At 41.9% G+C, this 27,257-nt stretch overlaps 1 protein-coding gene across 1 annotated transcript in view; it reads right to left on the bottom strand.

Moving 5' to 3' along the window:
• Window positions 1-415: 415 nt before the first annotated feature.
• Window positions 416-27,257, bottom strand: part of LOC149452333 (T-cell immunoglobulin and mucin domain-containing protein 4-like) — a 31,415-nt gene continuing 4,573 nt past the window's right edge. The window contains exons 2-6 of the mRNA XM_089689506.1: window positions 25,677-26,012; window positions 25,176-25,241; window positions 14,173-14,234; window positions 10,322-10,403; window positions 416-1,070 (exon numbers count right to left, since the gene is read on the bottom strand). Of these exons, the coding sequence (XP_089545632.1) occupies window positions 1,006-1,070; window positions 10,322-10,403; window positions 14,173-14,234; window positions 25,176-25,241; window positions 25,677-26,012 (611 nt within the window). The 3' untranslated portion in view covers window positions 416-1,005. The remainder of the gene's footprint in view (window positions 1,071-10,321; window positions 10,404-14,172; window positions 14,235-25,175; window positions 25,242-25,676; window positions 26,013-27,257) is intronic.

Genomic DNA, 27,257 nt, shown 5'->3' with positions numbered 1-27,257 from the left:
AGAAAGGGTATAGGGTTGGTGAATGGAGAAGCATCAGAGACAAGATAGCCAGTATGGATAGGAATGATTTATTGAGGAAAAAAGATAAAAAAAAGGAGATAATTTTGACCTGGCCTTTATACCAGGTTTTTCTAGGCAACACAGGTTGGTTGAAAATATTATTAGGAATCACTGGTCAATTTTGTTGCATGATGAGGCTCTGGGGAAGGTTTTACCCAGAAAACCAAAATTAATTTATAGAAGACAGCCCACTCTTAGAACTAGATTGGTGAAAAATGTTCCTGATCCACCATCCAAGATGGTCACGTTTTTAGACCAGATAGGTGTTTATAAATGTGGTAGATGCATTGCATGCAGAACTATGGAGCTAATAGTAATAAAAAACGTCGGAATTTCAATCTCAGGCAAAAGGGGATATTTACAAAATTCACAAATTTATTTCATGTGATAGCAATCATGTTACATACCTTTTAGAGTGCCCTTGTAACTTACAATATGTGGGGAGAACAACAAGGAAACTTGCTGTAAGATTAGATGAACATATTAGGAATCCATCTTTGCTCAAATTCTGTGGGATTGACAGAGTTGAGTCCCATTGGCGTGGTGGTGATGTGAGGAAGTCGGTCTCACAGAATGAGACAAAGTGGATTCTCCAATTAGGTTCTTTGGCCCCTAGGGTGCTTAATGTAGATATAGATCTAAATTGTTTTTTATCCAATTGGTAGTTTGGGGATGTCTTTTTGAAGAATCAGTATTTTATCATTTATATTGTATTTTATATATATATAATTTTTTTTTTGTTATAGATTTTTTTTTTGTTTATTACATTATTTTGTTTTTGTTAAAAAAGGCTTCATGTGTGCAGATTTTCTCCAAATCATTATTTGCTGTTCAAGTACCAAACACTGTATCACAATGGTTCATGTACAGAGGGGTTGTTCAAGAAATGAAAGTCGTAGATCTTCTGTGTCAGGAAAGAGTTTACTGTATGATCATGTATAGGTATTATCCGTGGCTTGGTTTCCTACACTTCCCAGAGCTTCCCAGAGCTGTTGACCACCAATGTCTTGCTGTAAAATAAGTGAATAGATAATAAAGCACAGGTCTAGGCATAAGACATAATCTCACAGCTTCAGTTTTGCCCCCATAAACATGTCCTGTCTTAACAGTATTGGTGAGAGGTTCTTACCTGTATTCATTCAGTAACTGCTATTCCCATCACCCCTTCAGTAGAGGTATGCCTTATGAACTTGGTGGATTCTCTGGCCACCACTAGGATAATATGCACCCTCTCTACACTGTTATTGTTCTATGCTAGGAAATGTAAAGTGTTATCATGGAAGAAATCATCAGTGCCAACAGTGGCGGCCTGGAAATCTCTGGTCAACAAGGTGGTCTCCTTACACAAACTACGTATACCAATCGTTGGTATTCGATAAGTTTGAAAAGGTGTGGGATGAATGGCTATCTTCCAGCTCCATTGTCTCAGAATGAGAGGCTTTATCTGGTGATATCTTGATAATTTATTTCCTATGATCCCCCAAGTGCCTATATGTATTCTTGTGATAGGATTTGGATAGGTGATGGAGTCCGCGGACCCCTACTACATCCATGGGTTTTTTCTCTGTGAATATATGTGACTATTTTTTGTAGTACATATTACTATTTAACCACTTGCCCTCCAGAGGATTTAGTCCCCTTTCTGACCAGGCCATTTTTTTGCGATATGGCACTGCGTTAATTTAATTGACAATTGCGTGGTCATGCAACGCTGCACCCAAATGAAATTTATGTCCTTTTCCCCCCACAAATAGAGCTTTCTTTTGGTGGTATTTGATAGCCTCTGCATTTTTAATTTTTTGTGCTATAAACAAAAAAGGACCAATAATTTAAAAAAAAAACCACAAAACAATATTTTTAACATTTTGCTATAAAACATCCAGTAAAAAAAAATTAAAAATCAAATTTAGTCATAAATTTAGGCTAAAATGTATTCTGCTACATGTCTTTGCTAAAAAAAGAAAAATCCCAATACATGTAAGTTAATTGGTTTACATGAAAGTTAAAGTGTCTACAAATGGTGGTATATCGACTGGAATTTTTTAATTTTTTTAAACTAGTAATGGCAGCAATCAGCGACTTATAGCGGGACTGCAGCGGGCATTCTGACACTGGGGGGAACTGACTAACTACCACTGACATCCCAATGACACTAATACAGTGATCAGTGCTAATACAAAACAACACTAGCACTGTACTAATATCATGATTTCTTAGTGTATCTATCCCAATATTGTTATTGGATAACATGTTTCCCTAGTATTCATGTTTTTTTAAATATTTGTGTTTTTATAAGTTTTATATATCAGTTTTATATTTATATGTTATATAGGGTTCCCAACTTCTGTACACCGCAACAGTCTCAACAGCCGACATACAGGCAGCATTAATTTGCCTCTAAATCTATTAAAGGTAGCCATGTTTTTGGAGCCGTCCAATTAACATGTTTGAACTGCTATATATTAAACCCAGATATGGTGCCATGTCACTTCCTGAAGATGGCGTCAGGTGAAACGTACGTAGAAGCGTGATCCTGTCGCCATCTTTGGTCCTCTGGATCCACATTCCATACTAGGAGACCAGGAAATCTGATCCATGAGAGCTTGCTGCTGGTTGTCAACATTTTATGATCACAAAGCGTTTTAACCTTAACCGGGCCAATAATTTTTGGTGAGCGAGGAATTCACTTATTGTTTACACGTAGTGAAAAAGAAAATCCTTTGACGTACAGGATTATATTTTTATGGGACTGTCACTCATTATATGTCCAATATTTATTTTATTCTGTTTGGGACTATTAGTCATTTCATAGTCATAGATTATTTTATTTTTGTCATATGATTTATTTGATTTAAAGAATTAGTGCTTACCTATTCACGAATTTACTCTACTAATGACACTGAGCAGGAAGGGGTTAACATCTGGGGTGATATAAAGGTTAACTGTGTGTTGTGCTGTGTTTTACTGTATGTGCTTTACTAGGGAAACATGCTGCTGTGTATTTCTGTGCTGTGCAGAGAAGTACACCGCAGCATGTTACTGCTGGCAGGAGAGAGACCTGTGCTGTTTACACACAGGTCTCTCCCCTGTCACTGTTCCTCGGCGATCGCCGGGTGTCGGTGGGAAATCTCCGGCTGAGACCCGGTGATCGACATCTATAGGCTAGGTTGCACGTGGGCGCGCCCCCTACCCGGAAAACAAACTATATATATATATATATATATATATATATATATATATATATACAGACATGATTTTGCACAGCCCTGTAGCATCAGTTCTGCTATACGGCGGCGGGGAAGCAGTTAATGTACAAAAGGGATGTGGAGAGCAGGGTATGCATTGTAGTCGTATCCTTGAGAGATTACCCTATATGAGGATTGCACTTAACTGGTCATAGAACTATTTATATTTTGTATAATGCTGGTTCTTACCAAATGACTGGCATTGCCTCAATTAAAAGGTTATTTTGTAGGTTTTGGTATTCATTTATTTTTTTCTGCTGGTTTTTAAATTGTTACCTTCATGGAACATTGAAAAAATTCAAATTAAAAGATTTTGACAAAAAAAATGCCTTACATTACTCTTATGACCATATTCCATCTGCTCAGTTCAATTCTCCCCCACCTCTGTTTAAACCATGGTAACTATATTTACCCATCTGATGGGTGACTACAGCTAAAATTGGCTGTAGACATGTGACAGTCTAAGTCACCTCTCCATAGCCTGTGATTGGACAATGAAGGAGCAGAAGCACATTGATAAGGCTATCTTTGCACTTTTACCTCCTGTAAGCATGTTCACAGTGTTAGGTTAACATGCACTGTGCAGAGCAATGGAGCCCTGATTGGCTGGGAGTCCTGATCCTTTCTCCCCATACATTAGTGCAGTTCTGTAAAGGTTTACAGCAAAGCAATGTAGGATGCTAGGTAAATGTATTTTTTGACTTCTGTAATCAAGGGTGCAGTGATTGTTTGGTCTGGTCTGTTCAGGGTTTAACAGGCTGGGAGTTTGATTGCTTCTCCCTGCTTCTAGAAGATGTTTCAGGAGCTTAGGGAGGAAGAATTCAAATAACCAGCCTGAATATTGATTAGGGCCTAGCCAAACCCTGGGAAAGTGTGTCCAGATGATGGCTGGGGAAGCTGATAAATAGTCTGAAGCTCTGGAGAGATTGTCTTTTCCACCAAGGAGAATTTCAGGCCTCAGGGCAGCCCCTGAAGCAACCTGTGGACCGTGTTGCTGTTCTGTGGGGTGTCAGTGGTAGCAGAGCTGGGACCTGGATGTGATCTAGAACTGGCAACATGTCTGCACCAAAGGAACCTGGCCTACAGGACAGTCTCACTCACTGGATTGTGTCAGGAGCTGCCACGATACACGGCTCGGCACATGCGCACTGTGCCCATTCACACTAGTGTACGAGCACTAGGTCCTGGCCGGCCGTGGCGGAGACGGAACCCGCGCATGCGCACTCGGAGCCACGGGTGCGTGCCTGGCACCAATGACAGTGCAGGGCGTGGTATTTAAATCGCCCTGCGCTGACATGAATTGCCGTTTGGTCTTTCTGTGTTCCTGATCCTGTATACCGTGATTCTTGATCGTTGCTGACCCAGATTGTTCCTGACTTTGCTGTACTCTCCTGATCTGACCCCTGGCTTGCCTGACCTACCTCCTGGATGCCCCCGTATTGGATCTGATCTTCTGTTGCTGACCTGGCGTGTGACCTGACCATTCTCTGCCTGCTGCTTTGTACCGCACTGCTCCCACAGCTACCGACTCGGCTTGTCTGACCACGCTCCTGCTCATCCATCCATCCACCTTGCTCTGGCATATCCGCCTCTTCACATCAGGCTCTCTCCTGCAGAAACCTCTGGCGGATCCCTCTACCGCGGGTAGGTGTACTCAGGAGCCGCTACCTGGTCTCGGTTCGCTCCAAGTCCATCCCCACCATCAGGGGCCCTGGTGAACAAGCGCACCGGAACTTAGACTCCGCGCTCTGGGGAACCCTAACCAGTGGGCTGCTAGAGGTACCGCCAGGCGGTTCCTTACAGATTGTGTCCAGAAAAAGCTGGAAGAAGACAGCTCTCCTGGGGACTTGTGAGTGCAGACCCTGAATTGATTTGTAATGACTGCAGTGCCCTGGACTGTGAGCTTAGGGAAGAGTGCCCACCTGTACTGGGCAGTGTTCCTGAGATTGTACTGGGTGTGTATAGCTGTGCAGTGTTGTAGGGAACCAGATGCCAAAGGGGCCTTAGACTGTCCAATATTCGCTGATTAAGGAGATTAAGGAGAGAACTGTCCTCTAATTGCCAGAGACTAATTATTCTGGAGTATCCTATTCCCTAACCCTTCTCCTGTTAAAGTTCCTTAGCAATAAATCCTAAAAAGACATTCCCTACACTGTGATATTGAGCAATATAAGTGTGAATGGACTGGTGCTTGCTGTGGTGAGCAGCCTCTATACTGTTAGGAAGAACCAGGTAATACCAGCGGCCCCTGTGGGGATAGCACTACATTAATAAAAAAAATTGGATATGAATGCTAGTTTGTAAAAGTACATAATAGTGTTCAAAATACATTTAAATTAAACTTCTGCTTAGCCCATGCAAACCAAAGCAACAAGCTCACTTTTTTTAGTCCTCCTGTTGCATATACTTACTTTCCCTTTGCTCCCCTGCAGCTTCGAGAGGGAAGATAAATAGCTAGTACTTGTCTCACTAGATATAGGAGAATATGACTGTCCATCTACTTGGCAGCACCTACGTGGAGTGCCCAAGTGTCCAGTCACCAAGCACCAATGCTGTCACAAGGGAGTGGCCAGAGAGTCCTTAGCCTTGGCAATTTAAAGCTTTGTCATGCTTGGGAAAAGCACAGGCTCTCTGATTTTTTTCAGGCACATACAACTAGATTTAATTTTCTTTTTGAACAGCTGCTTAAGAGTTTAGCTCTAGGATGTAAATAAGAACTACAATGCACAGAGTACTACAAAAGACAAAAGACATGGGAAAAGGGTGGAAGGTGAGGCAGCTGCCCTGGGCATAGTGACTTATTGTAGGAGGGAGGGGGGGTTGGGAAGCAATCAAACTTGCATATCGTGGGGGAAGGGGTGTGCAGTTTGACATCTTCACCCTGGGTGTTGGATGACATTTTTCAGATTAAAACCTGGTTTAGAAAACGTGAGACTAAAATTTTTTTTTGGCCAACACGGACCTTATTTCAGGCATTTGTAGGTGTGGCACAATAACGTTTGATCATTTTCCTGTTATTACCTCTCTGTTTTAGGCCGGCCATACATGGGTTGAAATTCAACCGATTTTTTTGTCCAAAAATCGGACCTGAGAAATTCGGCCGATTTTTGCTCTGTTAGTGGATCAACGGCACCGGTTGATTTTCGTGGTTCCTCCCCTTTTCGGTGGGCAAGCATGTTGGAAAATTTGTGAAAAACTACCGATTTTTGACTCAATGATGGTCAAATCGTATGATAATTTTTCCGAAAAGAATATGTGCATGAGCTGTGACCTGGAAGGATCAGAAGTTTCGCCTGTTATATGGGGTGAACTTTATGACTTGGTCGGCCAATTTTCTAAATCATTGATAGCACCATCGGATTACCGAGCGAATGATGTTTTCAATATGCGGCCGAAAAATCATTCAGAATTCGAACCATGTATGGCCTGCATTAGTCTTTATGGCTTTGTAGCATTTTCCTGTAGATACAAATAAAATTTGTTGTAATGCAGAACAAAAATGATTAATTCAATGTTTTGGCTACATTGTTAATATTTGACACACGCATTTATACCAGAGCACGGCCTTATGACCACAAGGCAAGCTGCAGACATGTCATACTTGTGTTTTTTTGGACCCATGTGGCCCTCTTGCTCTTTCCTTTTAGCTTTGACTGGTTTAAGAATTTCAGTTAAACAAGGCTCCGTCTGTTCTTCAGTTCATGAAGACTGCACTTTCCTTTGGTAATTTTGTAGAGAGTAGGTTTGTGAGCACCTCTCCTGCTTTACCAACTGGTTAGGAAACAAACAGGTTTCCAGTACGCCAGTAAGTTGTTGTACTCATACATTTGTCATTTTCTACAGACTTTACCAACAACTTACTTTCAGGAGGCTGATTCTGTCCTTGTTCTGCCCAATGTTTTAGGTCCTTAAGTAGGACTTTCCTTGCCGTGTAAGAGTGCACACTTTGCAAATGCCCAGTGCCAGGACTATTACCTCTTTGGCAATCTGGGAGGATCTAAATGTATGTTAACATTTGTCAAATTAGCTCTTTTATTGCATGCCAAACAAACACAGTCTACCTCTGAGGCAGCCAGGAGATTCGCCGATCCTGTCCATTACTTCCTACTGTGATGACCTCCTCATGCAATACCAGAGACAGGGTGCTACAACCTGATCATATATATTAGGCTTAAAGCGTATGATCTCACTGTGCCCAACTAACAGTCTACCTCTGCTTGCATATAAGTGTCCAATTCAAAAGAGCGTCGACAACAGGTGAATGTATAAAATTCTTTATAGCATAAAGGAATAAACATGGCCCAAGGCACAGTCCATTCTAAGACGTTTCAGTCTAAAACACAGACCTTATTCATAGCTTAGTTACATCAAAAATGGCAAAAAAAATATATAGGAGCACGACTGCTCAACCCATCAACTAGAATTAATGAAAATGACTACACCTGTGAATGCAGGGGAAGGGATGGGGTGCCTTATGCCACAGTTCATATAATACATCCAATGACTGTGAGGACTCACAAAAACCATATATACAAAAAGAAAGAAAAAAATCATATAAAATCAAGTAAATGCTAGTATTGTTATAATTACCAGCGTGCATGATGTATATGTAGCATATGTGTCTTAAGGGAACAATTATAAAATCAATTTAAATCCAGATCCCATCTGAGGTTTAACCCCCAAGGTGATCTGGTCTGTAACCTATGGATTCACCATGCCTCTCTCTGTAATAATTTGCGATGTCTATCCCCATCTCTTGCTGACACACTCTTTGAATACCACATTAATGAAAAGAAGTAATATCTCCCCCCCCCCCATGAATATTCTTAAATGTGAGACGCTAGAAATCTGTTTTGCTTGTGGGGTGATAGAGTCACAAAAATGTTCGCCAGTGCGGGTTCTGAGACAGCGTATAGTGCATTGACATGATGTGCACTATGTGAGATACATTACAAATATGGTCCCACAATTTATGAAGTCTTTAATTCTAAAGCTTTCACTTGTAATTAAAGAGTTAAAACTTTTGATTCAAAAATTTCAATGTGGAATATCTACACTTCTTGACACCACAAGCATAAGATACCATGCATGATAAGCAGGTGGACGATTTGGTTTTTGAGCTGAAAAGGCTTCGGGAAAGAAGTGCGCCTAGTGTAGGTGACCTCCGACTCGTCAATTTTATTTGGAGCAAAGCCCAGCATACACATCAAATGGGATATCAAGCTCTTCAGTAATGGATTTCAGAAATTGCACACATTTCTTGATTGAGTAATGATTTCTACCTCAATGTATATGGATAATGCATAATAGGTTTAGCACCGGGAGGCATCCATACATGAGTATTAGAGGTTTATGGAGGTGTTTTTATATTTTATTATGTTTGTCATATTTTTGTATAAATAAAAAGCGTTGTTTGTATGTTCTAGCCATGTATTTTTATATTTGATAGAGATACAATTATTACAAAACCCACTTTAATCTATTTGAGCCCATAACTAATCATTTTGTATGTTGGGTTTAGGATAAAGCTTTGATTAGGGTATCCCATATTATCATTTTTGGGGGACCTTGAGGTTGCTAAAGAGTTGTGATATCTAGCTCTTTTATTACATTCCACTAAAAGTGTCAGCACAAAAAAGATTGTTCCATAATCCTGCAGATTTCCCAGGGCAGTTCAGAAGAACCCATTTGTAATTACAAAGTTCTTCGCATGGATAACAAATTTTCGCATACTTGAAGAGAAAAAAAACTGTGGAGTAACCATCACAACCAATTAAAAATCATCTTTTAGCAGCTTAGAGCAGGCAAATAGATAAAAAGTTGAAGTGTGCATCCTGCAACCAGCAGAGATCCTTCCAGACACCATTAACATCAGTCCCAGTATGATTATCCTGCAAACCAGTAGTCTCCAAACTGCGGTCCGGGGGCCGGATGTGGCCCTTTGTACGCCTTTATCTGGCCGTTGGGCACCATTCCCCCTACTGACACCATCAATGGGGCACTATTCTTCTCTTGATATCAATAATGGGGCACTATTCCTCCCGTTAAAACCAATGATGGGGCATTTTCTACTCCCACTGGCCACAGTTCAGCCCCTGTAAAACCTGAAGGACAGTAAACTGGCCCTTTGCTTAGAAAGTCTGGAGACCCCTTGCTTTAAATAAAGGATGAGAAATACACTATATTGCCAAAAGTATTGGGGCGCCTGCCTTTACACGCACATGAACTTTAATGGCATTCCAGTCTTAGTCCGTAGAGTTCAATATTGAGTTGGCCCACCCTTTGCAGCTATACCAGCTTCAACTCGTCTGGGAAGGCTGTCCACAAACTTTACACTTGGCACAATGCAGTCAGGCAAATACCGTTCTTCTGGTAAGCACCAAACCCAGACATGTCCATCAGACTGCCGGACAGAAGCATGATTCATCACTCTAGAGAGCACATCTCCACTGCTCTACAGTCCAGTGGCAGCTTACTTTATACCACTGTATCTGACGCTTTGCATTGCACTTGGTGATGTAAGGTATGGATGTAGCTGCATGCCCATGGAAACCCATTCCATGAAGCTCTCTATGCACTGTTGTGCTAATCTGTAGGCCACATGAAGTTTGAAGGTCTTTAGCTATTGACTCTGCAGACAGTTGACGATTTCTGTGCACTGCGCGCTTCAGATTGTGCTGACCCTTTTCTGTCATTTTACGTGGCCTACCACTTCGTGGCTAAGTTGCTGTTGTTCCCAGTTGCTTCCACTTTGTTATAATACCACTAACAGTTGACCATGGAATATTTAGTAGCAAGGAAATTTCACAGATGGACTTATTGCACAGGTGGCAACCTATCACGGTACCACGCTTGAATTCACTGAGCTCCTCAGAGCAACCCATTCTTTCACAAATGTTTGTAGAAGCAGTCTGCATGCCTAGGTGCTTGATTTTACACACCTGTGGGAATGGGGTGTACCAATACTTTTGGCAAATAGTGTGCATTCATATCAGTGTGAGTTTGGAAGTACTTACATCTGTATATGATCAGTGACATCACAAGAATGCAAAGAGCCAGAGCGATAAAATGACACACTTCTGCAATCTTAGAAGGACCCTGTAAAGAATATTTAAAGTTAAAACTTCCATTTAATTAAACAAAACATTTTTGGCTGCAGCTTCAGTTACCTGTAATAAGGTATACCCCCTTGAAGACCAAGCTTTTTCTGGCACTTTGTTTACAAATCAGTATTTTTTTGCTAGAAAATTACTTAGAACCCCCAAATGTTATATATATATATTTTTAGCAGATACCCTAGAGAATAAAATTGCAATTGTTGCAATTTTTTATGTCACATTATTTGCACAGGGGTTTTTCAAACACATTTTTTTTAATACACCTTAATGAATAAAAATAAACACAATATATAACCCAATTCTTTTGTAAAATATGAAAGATGATGTTACACCGAGTAAATAGATACCTAACATGTCACGCTTTAAAATTGCACACTCTTGTGGAATGGTGACACACTGCAATACTTAATCGCCATAGGTGATGCTCTAAACATTTTTCACAGGTTACCTGTTTAGAGTTACAGAGGAGTTCTAGTGCTAGAAGTATTGCTCTCGCTCTACTGTTCGTGGCAATACCTCACATGTGTGGTGCAAATACAGTTTACATGTTCACTTATCCCTTATTTACATATCCACTTATTACTTATCCACCTCTCCCCATTCACAGAATGTGTTGCAGAAGAGGAAAGGAAAGGGATGTTGGAACTTGCAATGCAACGTTAGAGCTAAGACAACAAAAACCATACAGCCCAGGAGGTTCAGCATTGTGAAGAGGACCAGGCATCACTGGAGAGAAAATTTCTACACTAAGGAGCAATCAGCAGGACACGGGATACACTTGCATACAAGTAAGTTTTGTGACTGAAGTTGTAGCCTAACCCCCCCCCCAAAAAACAACAAAAAAACAAAAGTAAAGGCAAAACCTTTTGTTGTATAGAGTAAGGGAGGGTTATAACCCCTGTGAGTTTTTTTTTTCCATGGGGAGATTTTACTTCCTTTCCTGTCCCCAGGTCAAACAGGAAGTGAAAGGAAATCCCTTCCAAAATGAAAGAATCTCTGGTTGTCACCAGGGTCACCAGAACTAGTGTCCCCATTGAAAGACTTCCCCTTTTATTCCTGTTATGGGGACAACTTTCTGTGATAATGGTAAACAGGACAAACAGAGGGTGAATCTCCCTAACAGGGACACAGCCAGCAAAAACAACCTGAAAAAAGATTCTAAACCCTCTCCACTCTGTCCAAAAAAATAGAAAAAATAAATTTTGCCATTCGTTATATTTCAACTAAATATCAACTTTAAATTGTGCTGGCAATAAAGAAATGTGCAGAACAGGCAGTGTTGGAGGAAAGTTAAGCGCTTACTGGATTTCGGGAGATTAATGCAGGCCATAGATGGGTCGAAAATCGGCCGATTTTTCGGCCGAAAATAAAATCGTCTGATTTTCGGATCAGTAGTGGGCTAATTGTTCGGCCGTTTTTCGGTATTTTGTCAGTTTTGTTTTATCGGTAAAGTTGGAAAAAGATCCGCCAATTTTGCCGATCGGCCGATTTTTGTGGCAATTATGGGCAAATCGGCCAATCTTTTTACCGATAAAAAATCTGCGCATGAGACGTGACCTGCAAGAGGAAGACAAAAAGAAGAAAGAAGAAGAAGAGGATGAAGAAGAAGTAGAAGAGGATGAAGAAGAAGAGGATGATGAAGAGCATGAAGAAGAAGAGGATGAAGAAGAAGAGGAAGAGAAGAAGAGGATGAAGAGGATGAAGAAGAGGAAGAAGAAGAAAAGGAAGAAGAAGAGGATGAAGAAGAGGAAGAAGAAGAAAAGGAAGAAGAGGATGAAGAAGAGGATGAAGCAGAGGATGAAGAAGAAGAAGAGGATGAAGAAGATGAAGAAGAAGAAGAGGATGAAGAAGAAGAATTCCAGTCCGGCAAAAAGTGTCCCTGCAGAGAGCTCCGCTATTTCTTTGACAGTGCTTTGACATTTTTTTAGCGGTTGCAACAATGTATCTATTTGTTTCCAAATAAAAACATCTGTATCCAAAATGGATACAAATAGATACATTGTTGCAACCGCTATAAAAGTCAAAGCACTGTCAAAGAAATAGTGGAGCTCTCTGCAGGGACACTTTTTGCCGGCTGTAGACGGGATGAAAATCGGGCGATTTTTTTTTACCATTCCTGGCAACGTCAGCCGCTTGAACGACCAATTTTTCATTTTTTTAAAGAAAAATCGGCCGGTTTTCTCCCCATCTATGGCCTGCATAACAGACACTTTTCTGTACTCACAGGGGTTGATTTTCTAAAACTGGAGAATGCAAAATCTGGTGCTGCTCTGTATAGAAACCAATCAGATTCCAGGTGTTTTTTTTTTTTTGTCAAAGCTTAACCACTTGCCCTCCAGAGGATTTACCCCCCTTACTGACCAGGCCATTTTTTGCAATACGGCGCTGTGTTACTTTGACAATTGCGCAGTCATGCAACACTGCACCCAAATGAAATTCATGTCCTTTTTTCCCCCACAAACGGAGCTTTCTTTTGGTGGTATTTGATAGCCTGCGCGGTTTTTTTTTTTTTGCACTATAAACCAAAAACCTGACAATTTTGGAAAAAAAATTAACTTTTTGCTATAAAACATATCCAGTAAAGATTAAAAAAAACACTTCATCATAAATTTAGGCTAAAATGTATTCTGCTACATATCTTTGCTAAAAAAAAATCCCAATAAATGAATTGGTTTACGTGGAAGTTATTAGCTTTTACAAATGGTGGTATATATACTGGAATTTTTATTTATTTTTTATACTCGTAATGACGGCAATCAGTGACTTATAGCAAGACTGCGGCGGGCATTCTGACACTGGGGGGGAACTGACTAACTATTACTGACATCCCCAGTGACACTAACACAGTGATCAGTGCTAAAAAAAGCACTGACACTGCACTAATGACACTGGGCAGAAAGGGGTTAACATCTGGGGCGATCAAAGGGTTAATTGTGTGCATTTTACAGTGTGCTGTGCTTTACTGTGTAAGCACGCTGCTATGCAGAGCAATACAAAGCAGCGTGCTGGAGCTAACAGGAGAGATATGTATTGTTTACATACAGACCTCTCCCTGGTCAGTGTTCCTCGGCGATTCTCGGGTGCCAACGAGGAATCACTGGCTAGGACCCGGTGATTGACAGCTGAAGCCACCTACCCGGAATACAAAGTCATGTAAATATACACGTTATTTTGCTCAGCCCTGCCGCTGTAGTTCTGCTATAGGGTGGTCGGGAAGCGGTTAATTGAACAAGCTGACGTTAGAAGCTGATTGGCTACCATGCACAACTGCAGTGGATTTTCCAGGCATAGTAAAACAACCCCACAGTGTTTTATTCCTGGTTCACACCGGTGTGACTTGTCATTGACAGTTCCAAGTTGTATCCCATTTGTGCCTATGGAACTATTCAACTGTGGTGCGACACCAATTTTGAAAATAGGTTCCTGCATTATTTTTGGCAATTTCACATACAACTTACATAGATATCTGAACATGAAACCGCACAGATGTTAAGCAAGCAGCACATGAAATCACACTGACCAGCAGCTTTGAAATCGCACTACTGTCTTCAAGTGAAGAAGCCTGTTTTCAAAGCCAAATTCAGTGTGAACCAGAGCTAAAAGACAAAACATGGGACATATGCATTTACATGTACTGAATATTTATTACTTTCAAAGACAAAGCACAAGTTCCTGTTTTATTTATGTCTGGGGAAAGACATGTTATTATAAACATTTTGAAATTATCCAAGAAACATTTGTATTGTTACCTCTGTGACTTTGTTTGTATTCTTTACAGTAAAAGTTGTGAAAATGCTGGATCTACTGTCACCTAGAGGTAAAAATTACAAATTAAAATCTGTTACTTTAATAAAATCTATGCTATTTCATGCATGTCACTACTGTCAACGTTTGAAAATAATAAATAGGACTTTTATCGACAGAAACTTCACCAAAGAATGAGCAATATTTGGATATACTATTCACACTATATAGTTTGGTGAACTTACAATGGTGTTCCATCACAGAGTTTAAAGTAGTAAAGTGAGAAAACTCTTATGCAATCTATTGTACAATATGTCCAATGCCACTACTCTTGCTACTTGCAATGTTTTATGTTACCACGCACCACCAATTATGTTTGTAGTATCTAATTGCTAAGTGCTACAAATGCACAAATTATACCATAACTACAACATACCCCCAAAAATTCATAAATTATACAAATGCACATTGATCAGTGTGCTAAACAACTGAAACTAACTATATATTATTCACTTATAGTACTGCCATGCATAACAAACAACAGTGAACCAGATGAAAAAAAAACAGTTAGACTTACCGGTAAGTCTTCTACGAGTCTTCCAGGACAGCCTCCATGAGACGTAGAGCTCCTCCCTCTGAGAAAGGAAACACGTAAGCACAGTACTTTAAAAGGCGGACCCCAGGCCTCCCTCTTCAGTTTTACTCAAGAATTACAGGAAGACACTAAAAGACAACCATTTATGCATAAATATACATTACCGTACAATCTTAGGGTGGGAATTTGCGGCTGTCCTGGAAGACTCGTAGAAAAGGAGTTACCAGTAAGACTAACTCTGGTTTTCTCCAAACGTCTTCCAGGACAGCCTCCTTGAGACGATAATCAAGAACCTACCCACTAGGGTGGGGCTACTGCCTGGAGAACTTTGCGCCCAAATGCCTGATCCTCGCTAGTAAGGAGATCCAGGTGATAATGCTTCACAAAAGGTAGAAATGTTGGACCAGTTGGCACCCTTACAGATCTGTTCTGGCGAGGCACCAGCTCTCTCTGCCCAGGATGCTGACAAGGATCTGGTTGAGTGTGCATTAACAAAGGGGGGCAGAATTTCTAAAAAATTATATGATTCCGTGATAGCCATCCTAATCCATCTAACTATGATGGACTTGGAAGCCCTGGAACCCTTCCTTGCTCCTGCAAAAAGAAAAAAAAGAATCCGAATTCCTGAATTCTCTGGATCTACTAAGATAGACCAAAAGGCTCCTTCTAACATCCAATAAACTTAATCTTTCCTCCTCCTTGCTTGTGGGAGCAGAACATAAGGTCGGCAAAATTATATTTATGAAAGGAGGAGGAAACCTTGGGAAGAAATCCCGGATCTGTTTTGAGCACAATTCTATACTCAAAACGGTCAAAAACGGCTCCCTAATGGAAAGCGCCTGCAATTCACTCACCCTACAGGCTGACGTGATTGGTACAAAAAAACAAAAAACAGTATTTAGAGTTAAAAACCTAATTGAAGACTTCTCCAAAGGTTCAAAGGGACAAAGGACCAAGGCTTTTAGAACCAAAGACAGATCCAAAACTGGACAAGGCCTGATCGCCACTGGACTGGACTTGGACAGTGCCCTGAAAAATTTTTTCATAAAGGGGTCTTGCTGGAGTGAGATCTGAAGAAAAACACTAAGGGCCAAGGTCTGCACCTTTAAAGTGCTAACCGAAAGGCCCTAATCTGCCCCCTCCTGAAAGAAATCTGCCACTGCCCTGCCACTTACCTAGCAACCAAGAGTTGAATTTTTTCCAGACCTTAGCATAAATAGCTCTGGTAACTGGTTTGAAGCAGTTCACTAAAGTCCTTACTACTCTGTCAGAAAACCCCTGAGCTTTCAGGAGTTGTATTTCAGTAGCCACACTGCCAACTTCAAGGTTTTGACTTGAGGGTGTACCATGGGACCCTGAGAGATCAGATCTTCCCTCTCTGGAAGGGCGAACGGGGGAACCAGAGAACCGAGGCCAGGCTCCACAGTCGAGAAAACCATGGCCTCTTTGTCCAGAATGGTGCTATCAGAATGAGGTTTGTTGTTTCTAACAGAAACTTCTGCAGAACTGCTGCGATCAGCCCCACTGGAGGAAATGCATAACAGAGATTTATCTCCCACGCGGTCGCCAAAGCATCCACACCCAAAGCCTGACCTTGCAGATTTAGGGAGAAGAACTGGCTATTTTTCCTGTTTTCCTGGGAAGCAAAGAGATCGGCCTCCGGCATGCTCCACCTGAGAGTGATGGTCGAGAATACTTTGTGGTTGAGAGACCATTCATTGTGTTTGACTGGATGCCGACTTAGGAAGTCCTCTAGGGAATTTTGCACCCCTTTCAGATGAATGGCAGATATCAAATGCAAATTTTGCTTGGCCCAAGATAGAATGCTGTTCGTGATTATCTCAAGAGGAGGGCTTCGCATACCCCCCTGCTTGCTGATGTATGCCACCTTAGGCATATTGTCTGAATGGATCTGCACATGACGATCTAATAGATTTTTCTGGAAGGCATCCACCGCTTGTTGGACTGCTAGAAGCTCTCTCCAATTTGAGGATCTTTGAGCCAGACACAGACCACGGCCCTTGGGCTGCTTTGTCTCCTAGATGAGCTCCCCAACCAAAACTGCTGGCATCGATCGTAATGATAACTGGAGAAGAAGAGTTCCACTCCAGACCCCTGGCCAGATTGACCCACCACCAAAGTGATTTCTTGACCCTGGAAGGGAGCTGGACTGTCAGATCCAAAGTAGATCTGTCTCCGTTCCAAACCTTCAGAAGAAAGACCTGGTGGAATCTTGCCCAGGGGACAGCTGGGAAACATGAAGATCCACTGCCCTCAAAATATCCCTTATTGTCGTGGATAGATTTCTCTGCAATTTTGCCAGCATCTGACCCATCCTGAGAAACTTTTCTCATGGATGGAAGATCTTTCTCTCTACTGAGGAAATCTCGTTCCCCATATAGGTATATCCTTAACCTGCTGGGCCTGTGTTTGACGAAAAACCCTCCTGGAGTAAGAGCTCTTCTTACTCTCTAGAAATGCCCTATTTGTATCATCTGTACGCTCCAGAGCCTCCTCGAGACCTGGACCGAAAAGATTATTGTAAGTAAAGAGTAAGGCACAAAGGCGCAATTTGGATGCAGAGTCCCCTGCCCAGGTTTTTAACCATAATGCCCTTCTAGCTGAATTCACTAAAGCAGATGTTCTAGCGGCTAGCTGAAATGATTTGGCCAAGGCATCCACGAGGAAACCCACCACTTTAAACAGCAAAGGAAAGGATTTTAGAATTTGCTGCCTGAAGGTCCATGCCAAGAGATGCGACTAACTGGGTAAGCCAGCATTCCAAATTTCTGGCGACACAGGTACCAGATAAAGCTGATAGAGGTGGAATCCCAGGCCATGTGGAGTAAGACTTCAACCCTTTTAACCATAGGATCCTTCAGGGCCCCCATATCTTAAAATGCTAAGTCCATCCTTTTAGAGACCTTAGATAAGGGGGCATCTAACTTCGGAAACTTGTTCCATGGCTGGGATCTGCTATCCTCAAAAGGAAATCTCCTTTTAAGATTACCAGAAAAAAAGGGTTTCCTCTCAGGGCTTTCCCATTCCTGCTTAATGGTATCAACCAGGGAACTATGGATGGGAAAGACCCTAGTCTTCCCATCCATATATAGCATGTAGACCCCGATACATGAGATCATGCTTAGATAGGCATACATTGTCCTCCTCGATCTCTAAGGTTTCGTAGATAGACTTAAGGAGTTCATCCACATCCTCAAGGGCTAACTTGTACCTGGAACCTCTGGAGGAGCAAACTTCACCGTCCTCCTCATCTGAGCCTGAATCTGTCCGTGAGGAAGCAAGGAACCTAGGATCCTCCACCGGGTCCTCCTCCCCTCTTAATGCATCTGATACCTCCGTACCCACCGACTGGGTCCAAGAACCCAGTGGTGACTGCATTTTTTCCAATAGGGATCTACAGTCAGGTCCATAAATATTGGGACATTGACACAATTCTAACATTTTTGGCTCTATATACACCACAATGGATTTGAAATTAAACAAACAAGATATGCTTTAACTGCAGACTGCCAGCTTTAATTTGAGGGTATTTACATGCAAATCAGGTGAACGGTGTAGGAATTACAACAGTCTGCATATGTGCCTCCCACTTGTTAAGGGACCAAAAGTAATGGGACAGAATAATAATCATAAATCAAACTGGTGAGGTGATTGACTTGGCCATTGCATAACATTCCACTTCTTTCCCTTAAAAAACTCTTTGGTTGCTTTTGCAGTATGCTTTGGGTCATTGTCCATCTGCACTGTGAAGCGGTGTCCAATGAGTTCTGAAGCATTTGGCTGAATATGAGCAGATAATATTGCCCGAAACACTTCAGAATTCATCCTGCTGCTTTTGTCAGCAGTCACATCATCAATAAATACAAGAGAACCAGTTCCATTGGCAGCCATACATGCCCACGCCATGACACTACCACCACCATGCTTCACTAATGAGGTAGTATGCTTAGGATCATGAGCAGTTCCTTTCCTTCTCCATACTCTTCTCTTCCCATCACTCTGATACAAGTTGATCTTGGTCTCATCTGTCCATAGGATGTTGTTCCAAAACTGTGAAATGGGGCACATTAAGCTTGTTTTTTGGGGAGCTTAATGTGGCTTAACGCACAAACAAGAGCTTAGATGTTAACCAATTTTCCCAAAACTTCACACAATAGAAGATTATATCTATGGCAACATATTCTGAAAATTTCAGGTCATTTGGTAAATCACACCAAAAGTTATTCACATTAAGCTATATTCTACAGTGCTAAAACATTTAATGTGAATAGCTTAATGTAAAAAAGAGTTTAACGTACCATAATGTGCCTAAATCTCAATCTATTGATTTGAAACTTTGCACAGCTCAAGTTCTCAACATCCCAAACATGTCCTAGAAGTTTCATAGATTTCGGCCTTCCACAAAGCAAATGGTGGACATTAAGCTTGTTTTTTGGGGAGCTTAATGTGAAGCTCCCCAAAAAGCAAGCTTAATGTCATTGATTTTCCTTAAGGGAAACCAAAATCCATTAAACTTCCAGAATACTTTTGAAAAATTGAAAACTTACAAAGAAGTTCCAGTCTCCTGTGAAAAAATAAAAGTCAGCAGCTACAAAAACTGTAGTTGCTAACTTTTAAAAAAACAGCCACTCACCTGTCCCATGATCCAGCGGTGTACTCACCCTAGGCGGTTTCACCCACAGTCTTCTTTCATCAGTGCTGTCATCTTAACCAAGAGCACCTGGCTGTAACAGCTTGTGGCTTCACAGCTTGGTGCCCTGTGCGCATGCATGAGGAGTGCTGAGCATCGTGAATGGTCAAGCAGTCTTCTGGGATCTGTCATGTGTTTCCCTGAAGACTGCAGGGGGGAGGGAAGAAGGAGAACTTTTGCTTTCGATCGCCTAGGCAGTCGGAGTGGAAGTATGAGCAGTTATCTGTCAAAATCGGGTACTTGCTCCCCCCGCTTGTGGAAAGTGCCAACAGGAGTGGGGGACAAGCTCTTAAAGTGGAACTTCCTCTTTTAAGTGCAACTCTACTTCAAGTTGTGCAAAGTTTCAAGTCAATTGATAAAGGTCTAGAAACATTATGGCACATAAAGCTATATTTACAATAAGCTGTTTACATTAATTAGGAAAAAAATAATTACATCTAAATAACTTTTGGCATGTTTTATGAAACAACCTGAAATTTTCACAATTTGTTGGTACATGGCAGGCTTCACTAAATGGTGGACTGCAGTCCATACACAGACCAAGTGATAGTTGAATCCGGACCTCGGCCGCACCACCCAGCAGCCTGAGCGGACTCCTCTGTTCGCACCACTGCAGATGTTAAGGATTACTGCCCTGCAGAGGGTGGGAGAAATGGCAAGGTGGACGGGGACCTGGACCCCCCCATGCACCCGCCCACTGCAGCAGAGTGGGCGGAAGGAATGGAAGGTCTACAGGGGGAGCAGCAGCTGCCTGACCCCTCCCCCTGAATACACCCGTCGCCACTAAACCCACAGCAAGGAGGACCCAAATCCCCTGCCCCCCAGGTTCACCCGCCTGCCACCGCAGTTGAAGTCACAGCAGAGTGGGCTGGAGGAAAGGAAGGTCTACAGGAGTACGCCCAACCTCTTCCCCCCAATGCACTCATTCACCACTGAACACACAGCAAGGAGGAGGGTGGGAGGCATGGAGCCTAGCGGGAGCAGCAGGTGTGCGCACCCAGAAGAGGAGTCTACCCTTCCACTCTCCCCGCCCTCCACAACACTGAGTTTAGGTAGGGGGAGATTATGGGGGGGCTGTGATGTCAGAGAGGGAGCTGTGATATGGGGGGCTGGAAAGTGAGAGGGGGGAACTGTGAGGGGTGAGCTGTGATATGAGTGACTGTGAGAGAGGGGAATTGTAATACTTGGGGAGCTGTGGTGTGATAGGGAGAATCTGTGATATGAGGGCTGTGATATGGAGGGGTGTGATGTGATATGGGGGCTGTGATATGGAGGGGTGTGATGTGATATGGGGGCTGTGATGTGAGAATGGAGAGCCATGATATAAAGGGCTGTGATGAGAATGGGGGGGCGCTGTGATATGAAGGTTTGTGAGAGGCAGGGCAATAATGTGAGAGGGAGAAGCTGTGGTATGGGGGGCCGTGTAAGTACACATCATCATCCCCTCTGATGATGTGTACTTACACGATACGCGTTAGGGAAGTGCCAAGCTATGTTTATCTTCTGTACATGTACCTCCGGTCTGGCCGTTTATAAGCAGCTGAACCTTTGCTAGTAAGTTCTTTTTTGATTGTTCATTTTAAATAAACGTTATCACACTATTTGAGGCCTTTTTCCACGGGCTCTTTATTTCTGGGGAGCCTGTAATCCAGAAGGTCCTGGGACTGTGCCTAACAAGAACACATCTGCAGTGACATCCCTGGATCCGTGATACAGCTTCTCCTGGAACCGATGACATCTAGTGGTCACCCTATAGATGACACCCACCTGATCCATTAACACAGTGGCTGGATACGGCTTCCATCCGGATAGATGACATCTAGTGGTCACCCTATAGATGACACCGCCTTGCTCCAGTGATACAGTGGCTGAGTACCAGGGACAGGTCTTAAATGTCCCATGCGCTTTAACATGTGCTATCTGGTTAGTGCATTACTTGGCTATTCTTTATCATTTCTGAAATCTACTATCTCTGGCTCCTCACGCGTTGGAGACTGTATACGTATTTAGCACATCTGATGAACTTACGCCGTCATTTTGCCGATCCACATTCATATGGGATCTATCATATGTGTAATCATTGTTTTAAGTTAGCGCTGCACTTTCATATTTTACCATTTACTCTGGAGGTTCACGAGGTGCCTTTTTGTGCCAGCAGCTACCCTATCTACATCCACACACTGCGCTCGATTTTATATATATTTTATATATAAGTTTATTTGGGCTGTGATGTAAGATGGGGGAGGTGTGATATTGGTGGGCTGTGATGTGATATAGGTGGTTGTGATGTGAAACGGGGTTTGTGATGTGAGGGGGGAGCTATGATATGGGGAGCTGTAATGTGAGAGGGGGGCTGTGACATGAAGGGTTTGTGATGTGAGGAGGAGGGCTGTGATGTCAAGAGGGGGTGAGCTGTGATGTGGGGGGTTGTGATTGCAAAGGCGACTGTGATGTGAGAGAGGGGTCTATGATTGCAAGGGGGGTGTGATGTAAGTGGGGCTGTAATGTTGGGGGACTCTGATATGAAACGGGGTTGTGATGTAAGGAGGGCTGTGATTGGAAAAGGGGGACTAAGGATACTAATTGAAAAGGGGCTATGACGTTAAAGACCTGTGAAGTTTGGGGGAAATTGGTTAACATCTAAGCTCTTTTTACATTAAACTGTTAACATTAACCACTTGCCGCCCAGCCACCGCATATAAACGGTGGCAGGGCGGCGCATGTAGGCAAAAGCACGTTTTAAAACGGCTGCTGTCAAAACAGGTAGGGGGCGCGCGTGAGGCGCGTGCCCGCCCTACCTGTCCCGCGGGTGTCAGCAGCGGGTGTCAGCCGACGGGTCACGGCCGGTTTTTACCGGCCGTTTTCCCGCAATTGCCGGTGATCGCTGACACAGAGCAGGGCTGCATTGTTTACACACAGCCCTGTTCTGTGTCAGTTCTCTGACAGCTTGTGAGAAGCTGCAGAGTTTCTCTCCCTCGATCAGCTCCCCCCTCCCTCCCCCCCCCGTCCAGTACACACCCCCGCCCCCTAGTAAAACACTCCCCTTACAGTGCAAATTCTAAAAATGTTAACCCCTTCCTCCCCAGTGACATTAGTACAGTTTCAGTGTTTTTTTTTCACTGATCACTGTATTGGTGTCACTGGGGATGTCAGTGACCCCAAGTCAGTTCCCCCCAGTGTCAAAATGTCCGCCGCTGTCCCGCAGTCCTGCCATAAGTCCCTGGTCGCCGCCATATGTCGCTGATCGCCGCCAAAAGTCGCTGATCGGCGCCATTATTAGTATAAATAAAAATTAAAAATTCCACTTTCTTTCCCGCCATTTGTAAACGCTATAACTTTCACGTAAACCAATTAATTTACACGTATTGGGATTTTTTTTAGCAAAGACATGTCGCAGAATGCATTTTGGCAGAAATTTATGACTAAATTTGATTTTTGCATTTTTTTTTTACTGGACATGTTTTATAGCAAAAAGTCCAAAATATTGTTTTTTTTTCTTCAAAATTGTCAGCCTTTTTTTTTATAGCGCAAAAAATAAAAACGGCACAGGCGATCAAATACCACCGAAAGAAAGCTCAATTTGTGGGAAAAAAAGGATGTAAATTTCATTTATGTACCGTATTGCATGACCGCGCAATTGTCCGTTAAACTAGCGCAGCGCTGTATAGCACAAAAATGGCGTAAATTGCAGTATTTATACCATAGTTTGTAGACGCTATAACTTTCACACAAAGCAATCAATATACACTTATTGGAATTTTTTTTACCAAAAACATGGAGCAGAATACATTTTGGCCTAAATTTATAACCAACTTTGAGTTTATTATATATTTTTTATAGCTGAAAGTAAAAAATATTGTTTTTCTTCAAAATTTTTGGCATTTTTTGTTTATAGCGTGAAAAATAAAAAGCGTACAGGTGATCAAATTACACCAAAAGAAAGCTCTATTTGTGCAAAAAAAAGGACGTAAATTTCGTTTGGGTGCAGCATTGCATGACCGCACAATTATCAGTTGAATTAGTGCAGCGCCGAGTAGCAAAAAGAGGCCTGGTCATTAAGGGGGTAAATCCTCAGGAGGGCAACTGGTTAAATGTTTTAGCATTAAAAATATAGCTTAATGTGAATAACATTTGGTGTGATTTACCAAATGATCTGAAATTTTCAGAATATGTTGCCATAGATAGAGTCTTCTATTGTGTGAGGTTTGGGGGAAATTGGTTAACATCTAAGCTCTTTTTTGTACATTAAGCCACATTAAGCTCCCCAAAAAACAAGCTTAATGTCCCCCATTTTCTTTGTAGAAGGCCGAAATCTATGAAACGTCTAGGACATGTTCGGAGTGTTGAGAACCTGGGCTGTGCAAAGTTTCAAGTCAATTGATTGAGATTTAGGCAGTTTATTACACATTAAGCTACATTAAGCCATTTTTCCATTAAATGTTTTAGTCTGTCCCGGTTTCACAGCTAATTGACACAGTAGTTGTTTACAGGATCACATCTGGTTTGCATCAGGTTTAGCACAGGATTAGCTCAGGAGTATCCTGTTCACACATGTGCAGTTTAGAAATGGTTCCCATAGAAGTCAATAGCCTGTAATCTGCACCTGAACCTGAAGGCACTGCTCAGAAATCAGACATGGCACTTTTTCAAAATGCACTGAATCCACACAGCCAGTGCACCGGATATATGTGAACAGGCACCATAGCTAGCAATGTTTTTTTTCATATGTCATGCAGATTGGATGAGGTTCAAACTGCATAAACCAGCAAAATGTTACTAAATCCACAACAGTAAAATCAGTCTGTACAGTATATGCAGTAAAGCATGCTTGTTATACTCACTGTGGAACCTAAGGGGTTAATCCTCCCCATTGTGTAAAAAGGATGTTTGATCCTTTCTTCTCTGAACCTCCCACTACTCCCTCCTTTCCCCAATCCATCTCCTGATAGAACAGAGCCTTGGAGCCAAGCTTCACGTGCTCAGTTTGGTGTGTATTACTAGAGAGGTTTTTTTTCCTTGGGAGAGTGCATGTGATCAGCACAGGGCCAAATAGCATTGTCCAGAAAGAGGTTCAAACTCCTACAACCAGTACTCTGCTGGACACTGATAGATGTCACAAGACTGCTCTAACTGCTGATGAGAAAAGATATTTAGAAGTTTATATTTACTAAAATAATTGCATTTCCATGTTCTGTGTATGGTGGGAGACCAGATATAGTGAATGCAGGGTCCTGGGTTTAATAATTTATCTCATGGTTTTTTGCAGTATTTATCCCACTATTTTACCAAATGTGTGGCATTAACCTCACATTCAATATTTTAATTTGATTAATTTTAATTATTTCTGAAAAATAAGTCACATGACCTTCATATCGAGTGCACTAGTCCTTAGTGAAATGACCCTATTGTCACATGTTCCCACCCTTCCCCACTATACAAAAATATGTTTTTACACTTCCCCCCTGAAGAGATTTTCCTACCATTTCCTGTCCAAGAGGAACAGAAAAGAAATCTCCCAAGTTAAGACACAGATGTTAGCTGGAGTTGTCCTTTAAAAATTCCCGCTCAGAACATAGTGACAGTTCCACCTAACAGCCCAGCCACAATCCCTTGTTACCTACCTACAGAACTCCACCTTGAGGAAACTCCAGTGGTGTTGGAGCTTCCTCAGGTAAATGTGATGTCCGACCAAATCACTTTACCTGTACTGGACGTGTCTTTCCTTTTCGTAGTGACTTCTGTAACATCTATGGGGTCTTCACCATTTTCTAAGAAATAGAAAAAAAGCTAAAATTTCTTATATAGGAGAAGGCTGGGCCTACATATTGGTACTTCTTACAAGGGGCGGACTGTCAACTCATGGGGCGCCCGGGCAATAGGGGGTCATGGGGCCCCTGTGTCCTTATCCAAACTCAAAAAAGCCTATGAAAAAGGTACCAGGGGCATCTCATGGGGCCCCCTACTGCCCCCGGGCCCTCGGGCAGTGCCTGAGTTTCCAAATGATCAGTCTGCCCCTGCTTCTTACAGTGGAAAGTCACTTTGACTATTTTGCTCTTTATCAGTTATGAATAAATGAAGGCAAAGTTGTAATTCCACTTTAATCCTGATGTCCATTTCATAAATTATCCAGTGATATACTGTAATCTATAGTTTATAGAAGTTTTAAAAATAATTTGGACTGAGAATGTAAATGTGACACTTACTGTATATCTGCACATCAATGTTTTCTTTAAAGTCATTGAACCATCCAGGGGTCTCCACCCGACAGCAGTAGGTTCCTTTATCTTCCTCGGTCACATTAGAGATGGTCAGTGACACATTCCCCTGTGTTATGTCCCCCAGTAAGGAGTATCTGAATGATTTTCTCCAGGTCACTTTGCTTCCTTCAGTCTGGATGATAGCATTATTACAGTGAGATAATGGACATTTACCTCGTCCCCAGCAAATGTTGTGTTGGTGTATATGAACAGTAAAATGACAGGGCAGGGTTATTGTATCGCCCACCATTCCCGTCACAAATTCTGCTCTTCCTGTCCAAACTGCAAAGATAAAAAGTAATATCAGTATTTGATTACAGCTGAGCAGGGGGACCTCTAGATATTTTGTATATTACATCTGGCAGTGAAAGCGTATCTAAACCTAAAAACACTAATTTAATATATTGCAGCTTGCCAAGGGCAGACATGTTAGAAGGCCAGCCTGAGGGACAACCACGGCTCCCTCCATTGATAGAGTGGAGAAAAAAAAGTATAGACATGAAGGCACAGGAAGTGAGTTACTGGCAGGATCACCAGGTGAAAATAAAAAAAAAAGGCCCGAAAAAAAAAGAATGCAGCCACTTCAGCTAAGGACTGGTACACTGCAAAATATTAAATGTTTGTCTTTGGGTTTAGATACACCCCCTAATACATAATATAATGAATACTATATTTTATGTGATGTTTACAAAGGATATTCCATGGTGCTTTCATGCTAAAATGACATTTTCTGAAGCCAGAATGTTGAATACTCCACAGCTGTGTACAGCATTGTACTGACACCCAGCATGCACCATCTTTAGGGTGGTCTGAACCAGTGTTGGTGTAGATCTAATTTTTGTCTTTATATTTATGAATCAGCCAGGATAAGATCAATTCACAAAGCTCTACTACATGGTATTTCATCTTCTGTTTATCTTCTGCCAATATGTTCATATTGGCTGATTCACAAAAGGAAATTGTGTAGTGCGATCCAGACAACAAGTGCACATGATATTTCTTGTGGCATTTTACTATACTGTGGTATACGAGGTGTGACAATTTAATTCTCGTAATGGACTATAAAAAATAAAAATGTTTGCATACCTATATACCAGCGCCTGTTGTCACCTTCAAAGTAGTCCCCTTGTGAATTGACGCACTTTTCTAGGTGGCTGTGCCAGTGCCAGAAACATTCCTGGAATAGGTTTTCCAGAATGCTGTGCAGTATCTTAGTCCTAGCGCACTGAATGTCTGGGATGTCATCAAATCTGTGTCCTTTTAAGGCATTTTCAATTTTGGAAACAGCCAAAAGTCGCAAGGTGATAAGTCAGGGGAATAAGGTGCTTTGTCAAGTTTTGAATGGATTTCTGGGCTAGGAATTCACAAACACCTAAAGTATATGTCAACCCTCATCTTGTAAAACAACCTATTCAGTTCACAATAGAAAACATTTAGAAACATTTGTGTGTAGATATTAAAAAAAAAAAAATAAACAGTTTTTTGCCTTTTTTCGAGTGATCGCATTCCCTCTGCACTCAGCTGTAT

Source organism: Staurois parvus, unplaced genomic scaffold (genome assembly GCF_062004578.1).
Source record: "Staurois parvus isolate SC_StPar_1 unplaced genomic scaffold, SC_StPar_1.0 ptg000479l, whole genome shotgun sequence".
Classification (NCBI taxonomy): Eukaryota; Metazoa; Chordata; class Amphibia; order Anura; family Ranidae; genus Staurois; species Staurois parvus.
This window is presented reverse-complemented; position numbering and strand designations above follow the sequence as displayed.